This window comes from Rhamphochromis longiceps, linkage group LG16 (assembly GCF_057381845.1).
Source record: "Rhamphochromis longiceps isolate RC_006_pf linkage group LG16, R_longiceps_female_GT1.1, whole genome shotgun sequence".
In the NCBI taxonomy this organism is placed as follows: Eukaryota; Metazoa; Chordata; class Actinopteri; order Cichliformes; family Cichlidae; genus Rhamphochromis; species Rhamphochromis longiceps.
The window spans coordinates 23,124,998-23,146,194 of record NC_140572.1 but is presented as its reverse complement, the minus strand read 5'-3'; the positions used below and the strand labels follow the sequence as shown (position 1 = coordinate 23,146,194).

Here is a 21,197-nt window from a genome sequence, read left to right as displayed (position 1 = left end):
TAAACATTGTATAGTTAGATTTGAAATATACAGTGGGGCAAAAAAGTATTTAGTCAGCCACCGATTGTGCAAGTTCCCCCACTTAAAATGATGACAGAGGTCAGTAATTTGCACCAGAGGTACACTTCAACTGTGAGAGACAGAATGTGAAAAAAAAAATCCATGAATCCACATGGTAGGATTTGTAAAGAATTTATTCGTAAATTAGGGTGGAAAATAAGTATTTGGTCACCTCAAACAAGGAAAATCTCTGGCTCTCACAGACCTGTAACGTCTTCTGTAAGAAGCTTTTCTGTCCCCCACTCGTTACCTGTATGAATGGCACCTGTTTGAACTCATCATCTGTATACAAGACACCTGTCCACAGCCTCAAACAGTCAGACTCCACACTCCGCCATGGCCAAGACCAAAGAGCTTTCGAAGGACACCAGGAAAAGTATTGTAGACCTGCACCAGACTGGGAAGAGTGAATCTACAATAGGCAAGCAGCTTGGTGTGAAAAAATCAACTGTGGGAGCAATCATCAGAAAATGGAAGACATACAAGACCACTGATAATCTCCCTCGATCTGGGGCTCCACGCAAGATCTCATCCCGTGGGGTCAAAATGATCATGAGAACGGTGAGCAAAGATCCCAGAACCACACGGGGGGACCTGGTGAATGACCTGCAGAGAGCTGGGACCAAAGTAACAAAGGTCACCATCAGTAACACACTACAACGGCAGGGAATCAAATCCCGCAGTGCCAGACGTGTTCCGCTGCTGAAGCCAGTGCATGTCCAGGCCCGTCTGAAGTTTGCCAGAGAGCACATGGATGATACAGCAGAGGATTGGGAGAATGTCATGTGGTCAGATGAAACCAAAGCAGAACTTTTTGGTATAAACTCAACTCGTCGTGTTTGGAGGAAGAAGAATACTGAGTTGCATCCCAAGAACACCATACCTACTGTGAAGCATGGGGGTGGAAACATCATGCTATGGGGCTGTTTTTCTGCCAAGGGGACAGGACGACTGATCCGTGTTAAGGACAGAATGAATGGGGCCATGTATCGTGAGATTTTGAGCCAAAACCTCCTTCCATCAGTGAGAACTTTGAAGATGAAACGAGGCTGGGTCTTCCAACATGACAATGATCCAAAACACACCGCCCGGGCAACAAAGGAGTGGCTCCGTAAGAAGCATTTGAAAGTCCTGGAGTGGCCTAGCCAGTCTCCAGACCTCAACCCCATAGAAAATTTGTGGCAGGAGTTGAAAGTCCGTGTTGCTCGGCGACAGCCCCAAAACATCACTGCTCTCGAGAAGATCTGCATGGAGGAATGGGCCAAAATACCAGCTACTGTGTGTGCAAACCTGGTAAAGACCTATAGTAAACCTTTGACCTCTGTTATTGCCAACAAAGGTTATGTTACAAAGTCTTGAGTTGTATTTTTGTTATTGACCAAATACTTATTTTCCACCCTGATTTACGAATAAATTCTTTACAAATCCTACCATGTGGATTCATGGATTTTTTTTTTTTCACATTCTGTCTCTCACAGTTGAAGTGTACCTCTGGTGCAAATTACTGACCTCTGTCATCATTTTAGGTGGGGGAACTTGCACAATCGGTGGCTGACTAAATACTTTTTTGCCCCACTGTAGCTGCACACATTGTCATATATCAGTCAACAACAGCAACTCGTGAGGTTTCACTGAAGCATAATAGGAATCCCATATCATTCAACAAGGAAGTGGCTGTCAGGTGAGTGATGTTTGGAATGTGTATATTTACCAAACTTTATCAACAATCAATATTCATATTTTGACACCTGAATGTGTGGAGAACTGTCGACAGGAAGGGCCCTTTGAGATAAAATCTCAACAAGTTCTAACAGTCACATATATGGGAAATATGGATGATTCATAGCTATGATGAGCAACAGCATACCTGAGTTTCAGGTCTATCTGTACAATGAAACATCACCATATGTGACGCATGTAGATCACTTGAGAGGCTCCTAAAGAGAAGTTTGTTTAGTTTGAACTTTAAAATTAAAACAAATTGATGTCTTTGTTAAGTACACCAAGTAAACAGACGCATTATATCTTATTGCCACCTACGCATGGGTGTGTCCAGAGGAAGGGCACGGAGTGGCACCAACAGTCTAAATATTTTTTTTCTAATATTTAATAAACAATTAAGAGTTAAAACTCTTGCGCGGCCACTTTTTATGTTATAAGTCAGAATAGGTAATAGGGCCAAACGTCATCTTGAAAACCCCCTTTTTCATTAGTACCTACTTGGACCGACTCGCCACGGATCGACTCGGATATTAATGTAATTAATATGCGACATGAACGCTTTAACAGTGGTCGAGAATATATCTGGTGCTGCTCTTTTGTCAGACTCAGGGACCACGGTTTTATTATTTGTAGCCATTTCTCTTGTTGCCCAGTTTCAAAAATGTTGGTTTTGATTTTTGTGAATGAGACGCTCTCATGAGTCATCGAGTGACGCTACTGACTAGCCAATCGGTGGCACGCAGTCTGACCATGTCACATTTTAAGACCTGCTTGGATCACTTGGGATCCCGGTCGAGCAGGTACCAGAAAGTATGTGATACCAGGTACTATTACCTAATGGAAAACCTGAAAACTCTGGCGAACTGTGCCGAGTGGATCCGAGTAGGTAATAATAGAAAAGTAGCTAAAATGGTGCTCAGTAGTTTGTTTTTTTTTAAGTAAATGTTCTACACTGATTTTATTTTTGATGAAATATTCTGATTTCCCATGGTTCCATCTGCCTTGTTCTTGCATTTTAAATTAAAAAAGAAAAATGTAGTAAAACATGATGAGGAAAATTAAGTTGTATGCATATTAAGTATTTGTATTGGAAGGTTTTATGCTAGGTTGCATGCTCCAATGACCTTTTTGGAGAGCAAATGAAAGTTGGCAATTGAGCTTCTCTCCTGCCCCACAGTTTACATTGTTACAACTAGACGGCTACACTGTAAACATCATACCTGTAAAGCATTCAAACTAGCATTACAACTGTTACGATTGTTAGCTTAGAGCAACATTATGTCAGAGTACAGCCTCACAATGCTGCTTTATAAACTTGACAAATAAGAACCAGTTCCTCTGATACCAGCAATGAGCTTTTTCACATTTTATGCTGACTTTTACCAAAACCTCTGTACACGCAGAATATTATATCTTTCACTGTGTTAAGGAGCCATAAATCCTTGGTTTTCCATAAAAGCAAACTTTTGCAATCAAGCTCTACAAGAAAATGATAGACAACCAAAAAAAAAGCAACATCTTATTAGCCATGCAAGTCAACAGAAGCTGTAGACTTTTGTGCAAGCTGTCATCCTGTGCGTTGTCCTCATGGTGAAATGAACTTATTCAATTACTCTTTGCCTAATCAGGCTGTTTTGGTTCCTCTCCTCTTGCAGAGGTACTCCACAGTATAAACAGTTCACTTACGCCACACAGAAAGGGGCTAATCAGTGGAATTATTGTTTTGCTGCTCCAATTTACCATCTCCCTGTTCAGCACTGATTGAATGAAAATTTGCTATTGTGTCTGCATGAACTCAGAAAATATAATGCAATGTAATCATTTTGTTAGCTGCAAGAATATACATACATTATAAACAATCATGATGTACAGTTTTGCACTGTGTAGCAGAGGGAAACTGTTCCTTAATTTTGCACATATTAATTAGAGCATAGAAGTTTACAAAGATACATCCAGTCTTGGCTGGTGTAGGTTTTAATTAAAGCATTAAAATGCATGTATGTTCCTATATGCCTAAAGTAAGCCCATTTTTTTTAATGTCTTAAGTAATTAACAATGTTTAAACTATTGTTATATATGTTAATAAAAAAGTAAATTCAAACAAGCTTTCGAGGAAGGAGAGCAGCTGATCACTCACTATTTAGTCATCAACTGCCACTCTCTGCTGACTACCGCATATTCCAAAATAATTTGCTTTAATTAATCTCGCCTAATTTAACATTTGCATCTACTCTACTGCCTTCCCATTCAAGGCTTAGAGCCCGGCAACAAATGCACAAAGTGAAAGAAAGGAGGGAAATCTGATGGGGCAATCTCCACAATTAGCCTTTAAAAAAATGGGTCGGGGCAGGGCTCAGTGAAGACAGCCCTTATGAAACTGTGGCGCCACACAAAACCACATGCAAGACAGTAAAAACACACAAAAAAAGAAAGAAGAGGTTGGAAAGGCCAACTTTCAGGAGTCAGGTTTGTCTCGCAGTTCAGTTTTATTGCTTCTTTTTAAATGGTGTACATTATGAAAAGACCATTAACAGGTGCTCCTTTATTGACAGAACAAAAGGATTAGTCTCTAGAGGTTGTGCAGTGTTCAATGGCTTGATTAGGGATCAGGCTAAACTCTGTAAAATTACAGCAGCACTGCAGAAGATAGAACTCAAAGTGATATTTATAAATGAAAAGTATTTAAGAAGACAAAACCAAAAAAACCCCCCAAAATAACAGAAGAAACCTTTTTTTTTTTCTTCAAAACTTCACATCAACAAAATTCACAAATACCAAGTTTAACACAACAACAATACTTATCTGCCAGGTACACAGACGAGAAAGTCATCTGAGTCAAGTCAAGATCAATACTGATTGAGCTGCTTCCTCTGATGTTGCTACCTGGGAGGATATGTGGTCAACATAATTCAGTCAAATTACAGTATTCATTGACTTCTAACTTCCTGTGCATGTTTTCACATGCAAGATAGGTAAGAGCACATCTGAAGAACTTGCATTCCTCATGCTGCTCTTAAAATGTTCATGCAAACTCAGTGCCGCAATTCTCCTGGTATTTAGAGCAGTAAAAGCTATTTTATGAGTCTGTCAGGAAAAGCACATTATGGATGTCTTCCCGACATAAAAACACAGGCAATACACATACGGGTATTTATGTTCATTCAGGAGATATCTTCTTGACATTCTTTTTAAGATGCATGAAACTGACAGCCATATCTGTAGCACATGGCTTCAGTAACAGAGTTTGTGGAAGATTCTGCCTTGTTTCTCAGCCAATATCAATTACGGCAAATACACTGGCTGCTAAAAAGCAGTTTGATTTCTGAAAATAGTGGGTTGTAGCCCTTCAGAGATATACTCATGTTTTCTACATGATTCCAGCTAAAAATAGATCATAGTCCTCAATAGTATGAATATCTGTACCTCACAGAGTGCCTCCAGTTCCTATGTAATCTACTGACAGCTGAAAAATCTAATGGTAAACTGAGTTTTAAAAGTGCATCTTTCCACCAGGTTTCATATCACAGAGTGAAAAAGTATATATGTGTAGGGAAAAGTCGTTCAGACATGTCTGATCCGTGTGCAGCTGAAAACTGAATGTTGTGGGTAGTCTGTTCTCCCGAACTGACTACAGACAGAAACAACGGTATTAATTCACTTATCATTAGCTTAACCTCTGTCATTTCATTCATTTTGTTAAACCGCTGAGCGTGAGAGTGCCTTGATTGAAAGGAACTGTCATATGCAGACCACTGTTGTCCCACATCATTCAGAGAACAAACCTTTTTAGATCCCTAACTACTATAGTGCCGCTGATTGCACAGACACCAGCAATTTCCTAACCAACCGCCACCTGAACAATGATGTGTTCAGCTTTCAGGCCCTCCAGCCTTTCAAAGGTGAATCATTTCACAGTTTGGAACGAGATCTCCATAGCAACTCCCTTTTGAAGGGTTTAGAATCACCATCCAATAATTCTATGATCATCGGGCCTTGCCATTCCCAGTGGTTCTTTTCACAGCGGACAGGCAAGGGGGGCATGGGGAGGAAGCAGGAAGATTCTACAGTCTATTTCAGGCAATTCATCTTGCAGGCCCATTAGAATTCAAAATATTGCGACCTTCAATCACCGAGCATGTTATCTGGAGCTGTGGCGATCTCCAGTCAAGATGGGTAGACATTTTTCTCTAATCATCCATGATGAGTGGAGGCTGACAAAAACTCTTCATTCTCGCTGAAGCAAAATGCTCATTTAAATGCTGTGACAGCACCTCGACACAGCCTGAAAACACACAAAAGGAGGACGATCCCACGGCAACTAAATGGTGGAGATTTTAAAGTTTGAGTATTGGTTAAAACAACAGCTTAGAAAAGCAAAGATTCGCATACATGTCAGGAATTTTTTTTTTTATCACCAGTTTAAATGAACAATTATTACTTTTTACCAGTGAATAGAAAGAAAGGCAGGTGGCAGGACCCAGCAAGGCGGCTGTACAAGGTGAATCATTGCAAAAGAATGGCGAGGAAAGTAGATCATTTTCTCCTTGTAAACTATTTAATCTGAATACAACACTGTGTAGACTTTGATTTTAATCCTATACGCAACTTGTTTTAATGTGCCAAAATTACATCTGATTTGCTTTTACTGTGTAGTTTTCAGCTTTAAATTGCTTTGTTTATCATCTACAATGCCTAACAGGGAATGTATACTTCTGTGTAACATTACTCCCAAACTCAAGCTGTTGTGCACTTCCCTAGAAATCTAAGGAGGCCCTTAAAGGTATAAATGCTGTTAAAGGCTTCTACCACTTGTACAGGCTGTATCATAGGCTCTACATAAATTTACTGTAGAAAAATAATTCAGGCGTGAAGGGGCCTCCACACTGGAATAAATTCTCAGCGATGTGGTGACCAGAGAACACAGAAAGTCGCTGACTTTTGGCAACTTATGGACAGGTCCCCGGTTAGACTTCTGTCAACTCTGAGGGAAACCAATAAAGTGACAGTGATAGTGAAGGATACCCTGGATCAACATTTGACAAGACTGTAAATACAAGGTTGCCTAGGCAACTGGAGGTTGAAATTTTCCTCAGCAACCAACTTTCAGCTACAAAACAATGGTTCCGTTGTAGACGTCCCCTAAGTTTTACAATGATTTGTCCTTAAAATGTTTTTTTTTGTTAATTTGTTTTGTTTTGTTTGCCTGTTTTTTGTTTTTCATAATGTTATATAAAATTGATTTTATATAAAAGTGATTTATCAGACAACAGGACAGTTTGCCAATTCCACTTGCACTGGAGCTTATGCTCACTTATGGTAATTTTCACAAGCATTCTCGAGCCTTTGCAATGATTTCCAATAAAGAATATTATCTAGTTTAATGCTTTTCAATATTGAGTGTTAGCACACTGAGATTCTCTTAGTCTGTTTATATTACACGCCATTGATGATTTGACATTTTCTAAGCTAGTGAGAACATGACTGGACTCATTACGCTCATTTTACTGTTTAGCATAGCTTATAGGAAAAAGGGGGAAAATCACTAAAAAAGACAAAAATATGTATTTTCTTTTAATGTTTATCTTTGTATCTTTTTATTACTTCCTCTGCATTTGCCTACGTTGGCCCACACACTGTTAACAGAGTTCCAAATGTTCATGATGCTACTGCTATAAATTTAAAAAAATTCCCACCAAAATGCCGTATGCTTATGTTTTTGTAATGTTTGCTAAAAGCTACATCCCCCTGCTGTTTAATTGTTAATCAGGACTCGATGTTTCATAATGAATTTATATGGTTATTTTTTTATTTTCCATGGGAAAGGCAAGTCTGGAAGTATTAATTCACAAATGCTTTCAATATTAAAGCTGACTCACATATTGTTGCTTTACTTGTTCTGATAAGGGGGGGAAAATACACCTTGACATGAAAGAAAATAAAAGATATTACTCTAAAAACAAAATAGTTTTACTGCATATGTTTACTATTAGCTAAATAAACTCAATTACATACCCTAGTTTGTGTACTTTTAGTTATTTTTTGGACAAGAGACCACATGTAACACATTAATCAGGACACTTGTTTATGTATTTGTGCTGTAATGTTGCACGATGTGTACATGTTTTCACATGTTTTCACTGTGTTTTTCATTATTTTATTAACAAAAGGCTGCTAACAAAATTAAAATTGCTTTTAGAAAAACAACCAAAGCTTTTGAAAGTTAATTTAGTTCAACAGAAGATTTTGCAACTGAGCGGCTGACAAAATCATACACGGTGAGCACGCTGGGCCAGGTGACGTCTATTGGACGTTAGTCAAGTTTAAGAATTTGTGAGCTGGTGAGTGATAGGGCTGAATTCTTGGAGAACAGCCATTACTGGCGTCTGTGGGGAGGCAAGTCAGCCATAAATCATCTCTGTCTGAATAGCTGATCCAGTTTGCTTGTAGTGCCTGTAGCTAAACAATCGGTTTGATTTTTTCACTGCGAGCATTAAGCAAAGTGTGGGATGACGTCTGAACGATGCAATAAACAAACACAAACGTCTCACTAACCTGCCATCGCCTGCCTTCATGAATTCATCAGATAAGGGTGACTCATGTGGAAGTCAGTGAAGGCAAAGAATGTCTTTAAATCATCAACTTTTTGTAGATCTTGTCACTTTTAAGGTATTTTGATTTGAATCCCAGAACTTCCACCACCCACAACTGAAATAGATAAAAGCTCTCCCAAAGTTTTTGATGAATTCCTGATTCTTTTAACTAACTTGCCCTTCATTTGTCTTTACCTTTTACCTTCACTTACAATAGGTTGGAATAATCCAACCTGCTCCTGCTTAAAATTCAAACTTACATTATCAGCTATATATGAATATACTTACACCTTACATTATAGCCCAATAAACGATGATTTGACCTGCACCTTCAAAGTCTAAAAAACAAAAGAAATTAAGGAATTTAGTCTTACATCATGAATATTACATTTTTAATAGACTTAACAAAATTATTACATTCATGCAAGCTAGTTTGGAGTCCACCCAGTGCCTTTGTAATATTGCACTCGGTGAGTTGCAGATTATACAACAGCAGTATAAATTATGTTTTCCAGGTGTCTAAGACTTCAAACTAAGTACATGACTTATCCTCAGAATTAAAGAAGTTCATTGGTTATTGGTCTCTAACTAAGCTCTGATTCGCAGTGCATTAACTGTGCATCTAGTTTGCAATGTGTACAGACTTTATCAACTTTTTTCTAGTAAAGGTTGCAGTAGATGCAAAGATCTGTACATGTCTCAAACAGCACCAACTGTGTAAATATAAAGCAGCATAGCATACAGACTGTTAGCAAGGAAAAGCCATTTCCTGGCTCTGCCAAACGGAACCAAAATCTACTTTACCTGCTCAACTAAATCCTACGAATGAAAACATGGTATCTTGTGTTTTTAATCCAATCAAAAACATGAAATTCAGGGATATTAGTGCTGGATTATTTCTTGGCCGGGGAGTCTTAACTTTGGTTCTAACTTTGAGCTTGAAAAACAACCAGAAGAGGATATATCAGAGCCAGGAAGCGCTGTTCCTTTAGCGTAATGGCCAAACTGCAATTTCTTCATTCATTACATGATGCACACTGGTCTGTAATGTCAGTTTTCCTCTTTAACATTTCTTACTGTTCAATTTCCTCCTTAGCAAATGTTAAGGAGGAAATTGAACAGTAAACGAGATTTTTCTAACCATCACAAACCTTAGAATCTCCTTTTTCCAGTAGCATCTGGAAAGTCAAGAAGTGTCATATGATATTTTTTATCCCATTTATATGTGCTGACTTATAAATGGCTGGCAGTCTTAACTGGAGAAGTGCAGTAATGTTCATGTTCATGTTTTAAGGTCAAAAACCCAAATGCCTGTGGAAGCTCATAGAAAAAAAAAGCTTTTCTTTATCATATGTTTTGTGAGCTATCCAGTTTTCTTCAATACTTTGAAGATTTTTTTCAAAACATTCATGTTTATTTTTTAATGAATACATTTTTACTTTTGTAACACCACAAAAAAAAACAGCTATGAATAGAACTGCTAAAATTGTTCTTCACAACTTCCCAATATACACGCTGATGTTATTGTATGTTTTGATTTGCCAACAACACTCTGCAGATGCTAACTAATTACTACTAGCATGGCATCAAACGATAACTTACAAATTAATAGACAACATCAGCTCCACAAAGGCCACAGCTATGTAACATCTACACTGCTATCATAACTAAGATCTCATTTGATTGATCGACTTTATTTTTCTAAATGTTTAAACTGAACCTTCAGGCAGTAGGAAAACCTCAACTTAACCAGGAATTCAGGTGCTGAAAGCATCGCTATCACAGTAAAAGAAAAGTTGCCAAAAATAACAGCTACTTTCCAGTCTGCTGCTCACAACCAAAGAAAGTCCCTGAAGATTAAATGCACCCGGTATCTTTAGGCTAGATTCTTCCCGAGTGCCGTGCAACCATAAATAAGTCTTCATTAGAAGTGAACTAGAGGTTTCCTGCAGTGATGTGGGGCACTGTGTGAGCATTCAAACATCTAATTGCTGGAAACCAAACATCTGGGAATAAGGCCAGGTGGGCTGGCAGAGTTATAGCGGGGAACAGAGGAGTAGATGAAGTAGAACATGTCTGTGTCTTGTCACAGACAGTAACGATCCAAACACTTTCCAGTCAGTGCAAAAGGGCTGGGAACAGTTAGACTGCAAAGTATTTTGTTGGGAGACCAGGAAACGGCGTGCATTCAGCAGAATCGGCTTTCAGGATGTCACCGTGTGCTCTAATAGATTTTGGAAGGCATTGTTAAAAGCAAATCCTCCGTTTAAACAGCCTTTTCAAAGGTATTAGGGGAAGAAAAATATTCATAATGTACGGACCCAAAATCAAAGGAAAATACGTTTTTACTACAGCCTGGAAAAAGTTACAGTTATAGCCCTTAACAGACAAGGAAATACGGCAAAATAAGACCAGACAGAAAATTGTTCTGATATTTAAAGTTTCATTAGGTTCAGGCCGATCATTAAATTGCACTGACCTTTTTTCTTGATTAATCTCTCTCTATAGTGTCTATATAAACTCCAAAACATACCACTCCAGGCACAAAAAAGTGCGATTCCTCACAACCATATAATCAAGCTATATAAAAGCAGTGGCTTCAGCATTGCAGTCTGCTTAACACCAGATAGATATAATTACAAAACAAAAGCGGGTATGTTTAATGGTTAACTTGTGAAACAAACCACATTGTTTCCAGGGACTTCACAAAGGTGGGAAACAATGGTATGCCAGAACAGATAGTTGAAGACACACACACACAGACACACACAGAGAAGCTTTCGATTTCTATTTCCGATTGTCAGGAATGTTTGTCTTCTTTGTGCGACTAGAAACAAAAGAGTTGGTTTTGCGTGTGGATCTAGTTTTTACATTTGGCCCAACTTTGGGTCGTTTTAACCACATATAACCCATGAAAGTATTACTAATATACAGCTCACAAAAATGACAACAATCTGGTCATGCTGTTTAAAATAAGATGCAAAATATATGTTTTTATTGTTGTTGTTTTTAAAGTGATATATCTTTGTGTAGGTTCACACTCATCCAGGTCATATATATATATATATATATATATATATATATATATATATATATATATATATATATATATATATATATATATATATATATATATATATATATATATATATATATACATATATATTAAGGTCCTGGAAACAGATTTTAGTCCATGTTGTCATGACAGCATCACACAGTTTTGCAGATTTGTTGGTTGCACATACATAATGAGAGGCTCCTGTTCTATCACATCTCAAAGGTAAATGGACTCATTCCTATATAGCGCTTTTCTACTCTCCCTGACCTCAAAGTGCTTAAAAGGGTCTTTATTGGATTAAGATCTGGTGTCTGTGGAGGTCATCTGACTGCAGTGAATTTCTTTTCATGTTCAAGAAACCAGTTTGAAATGATCTGAGCTTTGTGACATGGCACGCTATCCTGCTGGAGGCAGCGATCAGTGAATGGGTACTCTGTGGTCATAACAAGATGGACATAATCAACAGGAATACTCAGGTAGGCTGTGACATTTAAGCAATGCTCAGTTGATACTGAGTAGCCCAAATATCCCATATACTATAAAACCACCACCAGGCTTAATCACTAATACAGGAAGGAGGAAGCATGAAGGGAGTGACTTTTTTAAGTGGGAGGTAATTTCAAATGTTCAATGTTTCTATCAGCTCAAAAAACATCAGCAAACACACAAACTGTTTGTGTGCAGTTTGTTGCACAGTGTGTTGATAGCTAAAGGTCCAACTGCTATATTTCACAGGAAGTGAAAAGTATGGAAACCCACAAGGGACATTGGAGAAAAAAATCCCATGTTGCTTCTGTGTTTATTTTTTACCCAATGTCCTGTCAGGTCTCCAAAGCAAAGAATGTGAGATAACTTCACTCAGAGATAAAGAAAGATGTAAGAAAAGACAGGAAAGGAAGAAGAGATTAAAAGGTAAGGACTGCTCAGTGATGCTTAATAAACTGCAAATTTAAAGCTTACATGTAATCTCATAATTTTATCACATATTGGATCTGTGTGTGATGTCTTTTATTCTGCAAAACAAACCACACTATACTAACTTTGTGTTAGTATAGTGTTGGACTGGCACACAGTGGCTGTGATGTTCATGGTCAGAGTTAGGTTACATAGAGTGTAGCAGAGAATAATCTGCATTTAAAATGATGTTACTTAGATTAATTCACTGAATTCCAACATTATACCAACTTCGCACTGTCTAGTATAAAGATAGTATAAAAAATATATAGTGTCAGTGTCCGTGTATGAGATGGAAATCAGCCAGGATAGCTCGTGAAGCTGCTGACATCTTGTTGAACTCAGTTGTGTAAATCCACAAAGAGCAGCAGGTCAGCTGATCACAGCATGTAAACTAAGAAAATCTACTGAAGCTCACATTAGAAATTACTGTAAGCTGTGATTCTTCTCCCTATGCTCAGACACTATGTACAACAACCATGCCACAACCAAATTCACTTAAATCAACTTTCTTTCCCATTCTGATGCTCAGTTTGAACTTCAGCGGGTCATCTTGAACATGTCTACATGCCTAAATGCATTACACTGCTGACATGTCATTGGATGATTAGATATTGCCATTAACGAGCATTTGAACAAAGCGGTCAGTGAGTGTAGATAGCAGAGTGTCTAATTTAACCTATGAGTCACAGCTATGCATTGAGTGACACCACTTTAGCTCTGCTAAACACTGCATGAATAAATAAATGACTCCTGAACAGACATGAAAGCAATCTCCAATAAAAGCACTATTTAAACTTGTTTGTGTAACATTTGCTAAAAACTACAGTTTTATCAGGATATGCCATATTGTTTATTAAAAATGAAACAGTCCTATTTTAGCTTATTTGTCTGTGGCCACTTAGCATGCTCATGAACACACAGCAGCTTGCACCGTAAACATTAGCTGCATCCTCAGTTCTGCTGCCAGTTTATGTTTTCACCAAGGAAAGCGTTCAACAATCTAGCCCTCGGCTATATTGGGAAACTGTAGTAGCTATAACATACACAGGCCATTTTAGCCTTCCCCATCTTTTAGCTCCTGCAGCATTGGCTCCAAAACATCCACTGCTTCATCTACACTTTGCCTCAGTTGGCACTGCAGAGCACTGACTGCAGCTGAACCCTCAGGCTTCTTGTAGTTCTGTTTGTGGTGCTCAGTGCCTCGATATCAGATGATTGGATTGCATTATCATCTGTTGATTACTGTCATCTCTGTCAGTATCTCTTTCAGTGCTGTCTGTATCTTTTCTTTTCAATACCTTGTACATGTGATACTTTCATTTTGGGAGTTAGTAATGTTTTAATATTCACTGTACTGAACAAACTGCAGTTAGTTCAAAGAAATTCAGCCCCAAATCAGCAAGTTGTGGTAAGAACTCCAAAAACTTGTGAAGAGGTGTAAACAGAACTGAATATACACGCATGTGGAACAAACCACTTTCTAAGATGATAAAAGTGATTATCTATTATCTATATTATCTTTATATCAGTGCATAAGGTTGTTTGTAAATAGACTAGTATGGATTTTTTTGCATAATAAAGTAATATGTCCATGACTACAATGGTGTGGTTCAGTGATGTGTCTCTTGGACAGCAGTAAGTGGCATGGAGGAATATCCAAAAGAGTCCTTGGGAGCAGAATTAATTCTGTCTTTTTCCTTTGATTTGCTAAAAATTAAAACAAAAAAATATATAGTATATACAGTATATATCTATATATCTATATATATAGATAGATATATAGATATATATAGGAAACCAAAGGGTGAGTTCATCAGTAGCAGACCAACAGATTTATTGTAAGAGCAAAAAAAACAAAAGGATTATATGCCTGTGATTCCAGAAAAAGTCCATAAAAACTGAGCTGACAAAAGTTAACCTCACCTGACACGTCTCATCCATTCTGTAAATCATTACTAAGTTACAGCAGGTGGTCTGCTAGCTCCACGTCTCACATACTACAGAGTCACCATGCAGCAATGCTGTTTGAAAACTGCACTGAAACAGAAGTAATATGTTTGCCAGTGATACACAGAGACAACTAGGAACAATATAGAAAAATGGCCTTAATCTTAACCCTTTCTGTCTGTCTGCGCTGTGCCTGTCACAGCCGACTTTAATCAGAGCTCCTTTCACACAGTGGGAAAGTCAATAACAGCATACAATCAGCAAAGAAATTCAGCTATTTTTAAATGGGGCCTCTGCATTCATTTCAGTTGCTGTAATTTGAATTATTCTAGCGTGTAACACTTTAATTGTCTAAGACAAAGACCATGTCAGAGACACAGAAGAACTGGAGGCAGGAGAAGACTTAGAAAGTGGTTTGAAGGCTGTCTCGCTGAGGGCCAGACTGGGAATAATTTGATGAGATAATTACATTTGCACTTTCACAGTAGCAGCAGGCAGCGTTTAGAATCATAGCAAATAAACAACATCATTAGTAACATTAGATATAGGTGACAATAGATTAGAATAGATTTACTGGGTTTTCTTTAAACAAACAAAGAAAGGACAAAATTTCATAGATTTTATTTATTAATAACTTACTTACCTCTTCTGTAACCAAACCTAATCAAAAGTGGCATTAGGGATCATGTTACAATAATAAGGAGCGCTCCTTCTCAACAGTCCTGTGATGTTTCCAGCCCTCAGAATATGCTACTGATTGTGTGAAGTCGAAACCAGGCACTCCCCACTACTGTGATTCTCATTGAGGGAGCCTCCCAGTAGGAATGTGAGGTTTGGCCTGACTTCATTAATTCTGACTGGTATGTTCATCTTGGCACCGACCACACAAGATGCCCCGCTAGCAAAACTCCACTAAAACTGCTGCTTTCAGATGTCTGGTTTTGGAGTCCTGGTATTATCAAATGTTGCCCGTGCAACTGTTTTAGCACTACTATGAAATATTATATATTAAGTATTTTATGATTTCCTAATGACGAAATCCCAAATATATTTATATGTATATGCACATATATACTCACGTGTCATGTGGAAGATGCCATCACAGGCGTTGATGTGGGACAGGAAGGCATTTCCCAGGCCTTGGCCAGCATGAGCACCTTTCACCAGACCAGCAATGTCAACAACATTAAGAAAAGCTGGGATTTTGCTGCAACCAAAGAAGCAATAAAATAAATAAAGAAAAAAAAAGGAAACAGTCAGATAATTCAGATGAAAATGGAAACAACATATTTTTGTGCTTCAGTCCAATACAATTCAATATGAAGTACACTCAGGTTAATGGATCACAGGAGGGGGGGATGTCCTGGTTGATGTGTTGCTGTTTTCTACTACAATATAATATAAAGTGCTGTGAAATTTGAAAGCTGATGGTGTAGTACGAGGCAGACAAAGTATCAGATTATAATAATGTTACAATGACAATGTTATTCAAGTCGCAAGTCACTAAAAAGCAGGATCTACCCACATTTCAGAGTAAGAGTAAACTATTTTTCTAGATTTTACTTTATTAATTTTTTACAGTGCTGTGCTAAAGTCTTGAGCTACCTCTGATTTTTCATGTGTTGCCTCAAACGAGCCAGACTTTCTTCTATTTTTTGTTACAGTTGACTCGAGTCATAGTTCTTCACTTTCTAAAGGTTTTTGGCTGCTTTTCACTCATTTTCAGTCCAGACTATATATCTGACCCTTTTCAGAGGAATGATTTTTTTTTTTTGCTTATAAAGCCACCTGACACTATTATTCATTCAAACATAAAAAAGCATCTGACTCAAGGGAGGAAGCAGTGTTGTGCTCATTCATAACAGACAACTTAGCAAATAACCAGTTTTAAATGGAATCTTTAGGCATTTTGTTAATCGAAAACTTCCAATTTGTTCCAATTTCTAAAAATGATTCCAAGGAGAACAGAGTTTTTCATGCATAAAATATAATTTTCTGTACTAATAAGGTGGTGGGTAAAGAGATATTAGTGGGGAAATATAGTTAACCTATACCATATTTACCCTATACCCTTTAGTTAATCTATCTACTGTCCAAAGAAGCCTCATCAGAAATGGCTTCAGAGGGAAGGCTATCAAGAAGCCACTTAAAAGAAAGGGAGAAATTGTTGAGGTACATATCCAGCAGTACCAAACACGGTGGAGGCTCTGCCATGATAGAAAAACACACCGTCATAGATTGGCCTCCACAGACCATGGACCTCAACATTATTGAAGCAGTGTGTGAAAACACAACAAAACACAGCCAACATCCAAAGAGGAGATTTGAATGTCCTTCAAGAAGCCTGGAACAGTACTTAAAGAAATTACAAGAAAGCTGTGTAGAAGAATAAAGCTGGCCATACCAAATATTGACTTTCAAGCTCATTAGAGTAATATAAACTCTTTTTTTTATCTTATATGCTGCATTTGCACCTATTTCTCATTTTTATAACAAAAGATAAAGTAATGAGGGGTGGCCCAAGACCTTTGCACAGTACTGTAAATGACATTAATATAAAAGTGACAACAGATTCATTTTAAGGATCACACACGCGTATTAATGACAGCTTATTAAAAGTATTGTAGTCCAATGTTCACTGCCAATAGACACTTAAAGTAGTACTAAGACAAGACCAAATATAAGACATAATTAATAAATGGTATTTGGTTGATTGGAAGGTTATGACAGCAGAATGGCTCACTGATGCGTTTGTTATAATCTGAACAACACTGCAGGTCTATGGCACTTAAGAATAACATATATGAGGCTTTTAGATGCACAGGTAATAATTTTCAGAATCAATTCAAAATGCTTATGGTTGTTTTTAAATTATATTCTTTAAATAAGAAACATGCAAAATATCATTTGCGTGACCTTGTGAGAGGTGGGGAGGTTTAATTGTGTGGTTAGAGGGATAATTAGTAATAAAAAGTGTCATCTATGCATATGGCTACGGTATATCTAATATACAACATAGCGCAGGAAATCTGAATTGAACCTGCTTAAGCAGTTTCCATGAGTATGTATGATAACCAGGTGATGAAAGATGCTTTGGCTCTTCTTTGAAAGAAGCAGAGAAGCAATCTAAAAGCTCACAGCTACATGTCAACAACATTGGTATACGTTTTCTCATACCTATAGCAAGGGGACTGTCAGAGACTACAGATCTGAAGTGTGAATAATACGGGAACGATGAGACCTCATACCTGGCAGGTTTATGGAATTGGCAGAGGAAATCATAGCGTTCATCTGGAATGGGCACTCTGCTTTCATTTGGGTCAATGGTGCAGAAGGGGAAATTTTCAGCCGCAGCCTGACTCTTTGTCAGCACGTTGAAAAAGGTTGACTTACTGAAAATAAAAACAGCAGTGAGGTCAAGGCATCTAAAAGTGCTGCAGTGTAGGGTCTGGCGGTTCAATAGCATGATCCTAAAACATGTCAGTTATTTATGCAAAATGAAGTTGTTGTTTTTTAATCTGCACACGAGGCAGAAAAGGTTGCGCTAACAGGCTGAATATTTGAGCTCTTGAATATAAAATCCTGCGTCAATTACAAGGTTAGATAATCCCATAATAGATCTGCTGTAAATGGATTCGACTGGCTGTTGAACAGGACTCACAAAATGCAGCCTCATGCTGTGATCACAGAGAGATTTATTTTCTATGGCACAAGCAGCTCGAGTGTACTTCAAAATCTACAGACAATGGTGAGTGTCTAAGAGTAATGATGGCATAATCCAGGACTTTCCATCTTTATCCCCTCACTCAGTGCTTCACATTGAAATTATTGTTTGTTAAGTCCTATAGGCATGAAATTGCTTGAGACTGCCAAAGTGCATGTATTAATTCCTTATATAAAGCTAGATTGATTTTCTAACATACTTGAAGCTTTTCCCGGGTCACCTTGGGTAAAAAAGAAAAGTAACACTAAAACATCTCTCAGGTGTAGACTTTAATGCTTAATATAGAGAACAGCACAGCAATGCACACACTTGCTGCAGTGCAAATCTGAGGGTGATGTGACAGTAAGTAAAAGAAAAAACAAAAAGAAGATTAGTAGTTTGCAGCCAGAGTTTGGGTGTTTTTTCAGCTGGTGGGTTATGGAAACTAGGAAGTCAAGATTTGTAGCTATGAAATCAATCAATCTTTTTAGTGAAAGACTAACACTTACATTTAAAGTGCAGTAACTCAAACAAATGTGTTAAAGAGCTCCGCTACGGAGCTAAAGGTAAACATCTCATGACTAGCTAGCATAGGCTAGGATTCTCGCTGCTCACTGGATTGTTATTATGAGACATCTTTTAATAAAGATAGCATGTGTCACTGGTGTTCAAATTAAAAAATGCCCAAATGTGAACTTGAACAGGGATATTAAGGGATGTTTATCATCTGGTAAATATAAAGTCAAAGCTACAGTTTGTAACTTTCACATCTAAATTTCATTTTCATTCAAGTTCGATTTTAGTCCAACAATGCTGGTGAAACCCATCAGTGCAAGGTAAGGATCCTGGTAATTCACAGTATATTAGAGTTTTAAACCTGGAGCTCATTTTCCAGGTTGAATGCTATGTTTCCTTGAAATGATGCCAACTGTAGTGCGATGGGCTTTGAGGTATGTTTTCTCTCGCTTGGCAGGTGGTGTCAGAAGTGTCAAAAGGCGGTGCATCAGGCGCCATAGGTTCAGTGTTTATATAACATAAAAAGACATTTCATACACTTCCGCTTTCCTTTAAATAAACTGTTTCCTAGACATCGCTGGTGCTGATTGCAGCTTTAGTTTCTACGTGCAGTTTGAGCCAATCAACAAGTGGTGGAAATGGAACAATGGAGATAAGGTAGGCTACACTAACTAGGACTGTGTGGGGGGGGGGGGGGGGGGGAATCTAGCAAGTATCCAGGAAAAGTTTCTGATGGAAGTGTTTCTGTAATTTCTTCACTGCCAGAAGGGGAGACAAAAGCACATGCACATGGTGACATACTAACTTTTTTTTTCTTTTGCGGGGAGGTTCCACCTTGATTGGTGCAAACATGTAACTTGGTGTATATCAAGGATTTATATCTCTGCAGGATATACATGCTTTGAGCAATGGATGCTTGTTTTAACAAGTCATATCAGAAGTTAAGACTCTCATGATAGTCTACTGGTCAGTTCTTCTGTCTGAATGCCTTTTTAATCTTGATAATCTTGGCTAGCATCATGCAAACGGTCTTATTCATTGTCATAATGACACAGTTGGACAAATTTCTCCACTCACTATATAAAAACAGCTGAAAATGCATAGCTTATATAAGGCATACCAATCTGAGGTTATTATTCAGTTATTGTCTTGTTTTTACATTGCCTTCTAAGTCAAATGGAGCTGCGGAATAAGGCAAAAGGTAGATACTGTGTATTGGTAGCATAAGAGAAGTGAAAGAGATTTTATGCAGACCATATAGTGTGTTTCTCTAAGCCTTAACAGACAAGAATAAACTTTTTTCCAGCCTATGAGCAGGAGAATGGCAGTAAACACAGTGAGCATGTGCTGTGGTCTAAGTGTAGGAATAGCTGAAAGGCTGGCTGAATCACACTCTCGAGTTTCCAATGTGTGAAGAGTGGTCAGTTACGCCCAACTAACAGCTGGCTGGCATCTGAACATAGTTCATTCAGGAAGAAACCATAGGAGGGTTGACAAGTTGTACTTTGACATAAACGTGGTATGGCAGGCCGCAACCTCAGTGAGTTCTACTTCTTAACCCAGGAAGACATTGTGGTTTTGCTGGGGTAAGAAACGAAAACATTGGGCACTAGAGAGATGATGAGATGGTGTGCAATAATCTTCAAAACAGCTACCAATACACACCACATGTGAACAAATGGCTGCAGAAAACAGGCTCTGTATAAATATCTCCTCCCTCTAGTAATAAGTGTCTGCTAAAAAAGAAGAAGAAGAAAAGAACAGAAGAAGAAATCCAGCTTGTCCACAGTTTAACTAAAACAGTAAGGCTTACTTTCATTTGACTAATTACAATACAGAGCATGGACAATGTTTCCAATGTCCTTCCAAAAGCCATTGGTTTTCCAAAACTTTCCAAACTGCTCGAAAAAACAACTGTTCTGTTGAAAATTACTGAAAAAAAAAGTTTCACAGAGGGGCAAAGTGATGAGAACATGACAGCTGAAAAGGAACATGATGTATCACCGTAGCCCTTTCTGTAACTCAAAGGGGCCTACAGGGAAGTCATGGTGGGGTCTGCACTGTTATTACACTATGTCACGGATGTTGCTGAAGGTCTTAGATGTAGTAGATGCTGACAAAAAAGATTTGTCTGACCAGGTGTGACATGGAAACGTGATGTCAGCCTTTTGACTCACAGACTGCCTGAGACGTACACTGAGCTTTGACCAGCAATGGGCTTTGCAGAGCGATAAGTGAGCTTTCAAAACCAATCAAGAACCCCACTCCCTCATTCAGTAAAAGGACAGAAACAATAGTACACAGTAAGAGGAATGCAGGGTTTTTTTTTTTGCATGCTGTCATTCAGTTCAAATGCAGCACGCTCCCACATGTAAGGTGTTGCTCTTTTATTTTTTCTACTTTTTCCACTGATTTAATAGTAATATTCAGCAGTCATAAATCCAGACATTGAGGAAACAAAAGGCATGCAAACTTTAACCTTTTTTTTTTTTTTTTATCACCGTGGGTTTTTATGAGCTGCAGATGCTTGACGCCCCAGGTCTACCCTTATAACACTTTTCTGCTGTAACATTCAAAAAAGGAAACAACGGTAACATCTGAAGCCTTTGTGAAAGGATGGGTAGCTGAGAGAGAGGGTTAAGAT

General features: G+C 38.1%; 1 protein-coding gene across 2 annotated transcripts in view; it reads right to left on the bottom strand.

The window, feature by feature from the left end:
- LOC146651132 (obg-like ATPase 1) overlaps positions 1–21,197 on the bottom strand; it is a 45,060-nt gene that overhangs the window by 23,095 nt on the left and 768 nt on the right. The window contains exons 3-4 of one of the 2 annotated variants that reach the window (XM_085384209.1): positions 17,583–17,726; positions 15,414–15,541 (exon numbers count right to left, since the gene is read on the bottom strand). In XM_085384209.1, coding sequence (XP_085240335.1) covers positions 15,414–15,541; positions 17,583–17,726 — 272 coding nt within the window. The remainder of the gene's footprint in view (positions 1–15,413; positions 15,542–17,582; positions 17,727–21,197) is intronic. The other variant, XM_085384210.1, reaches the window with a different exon arrangement.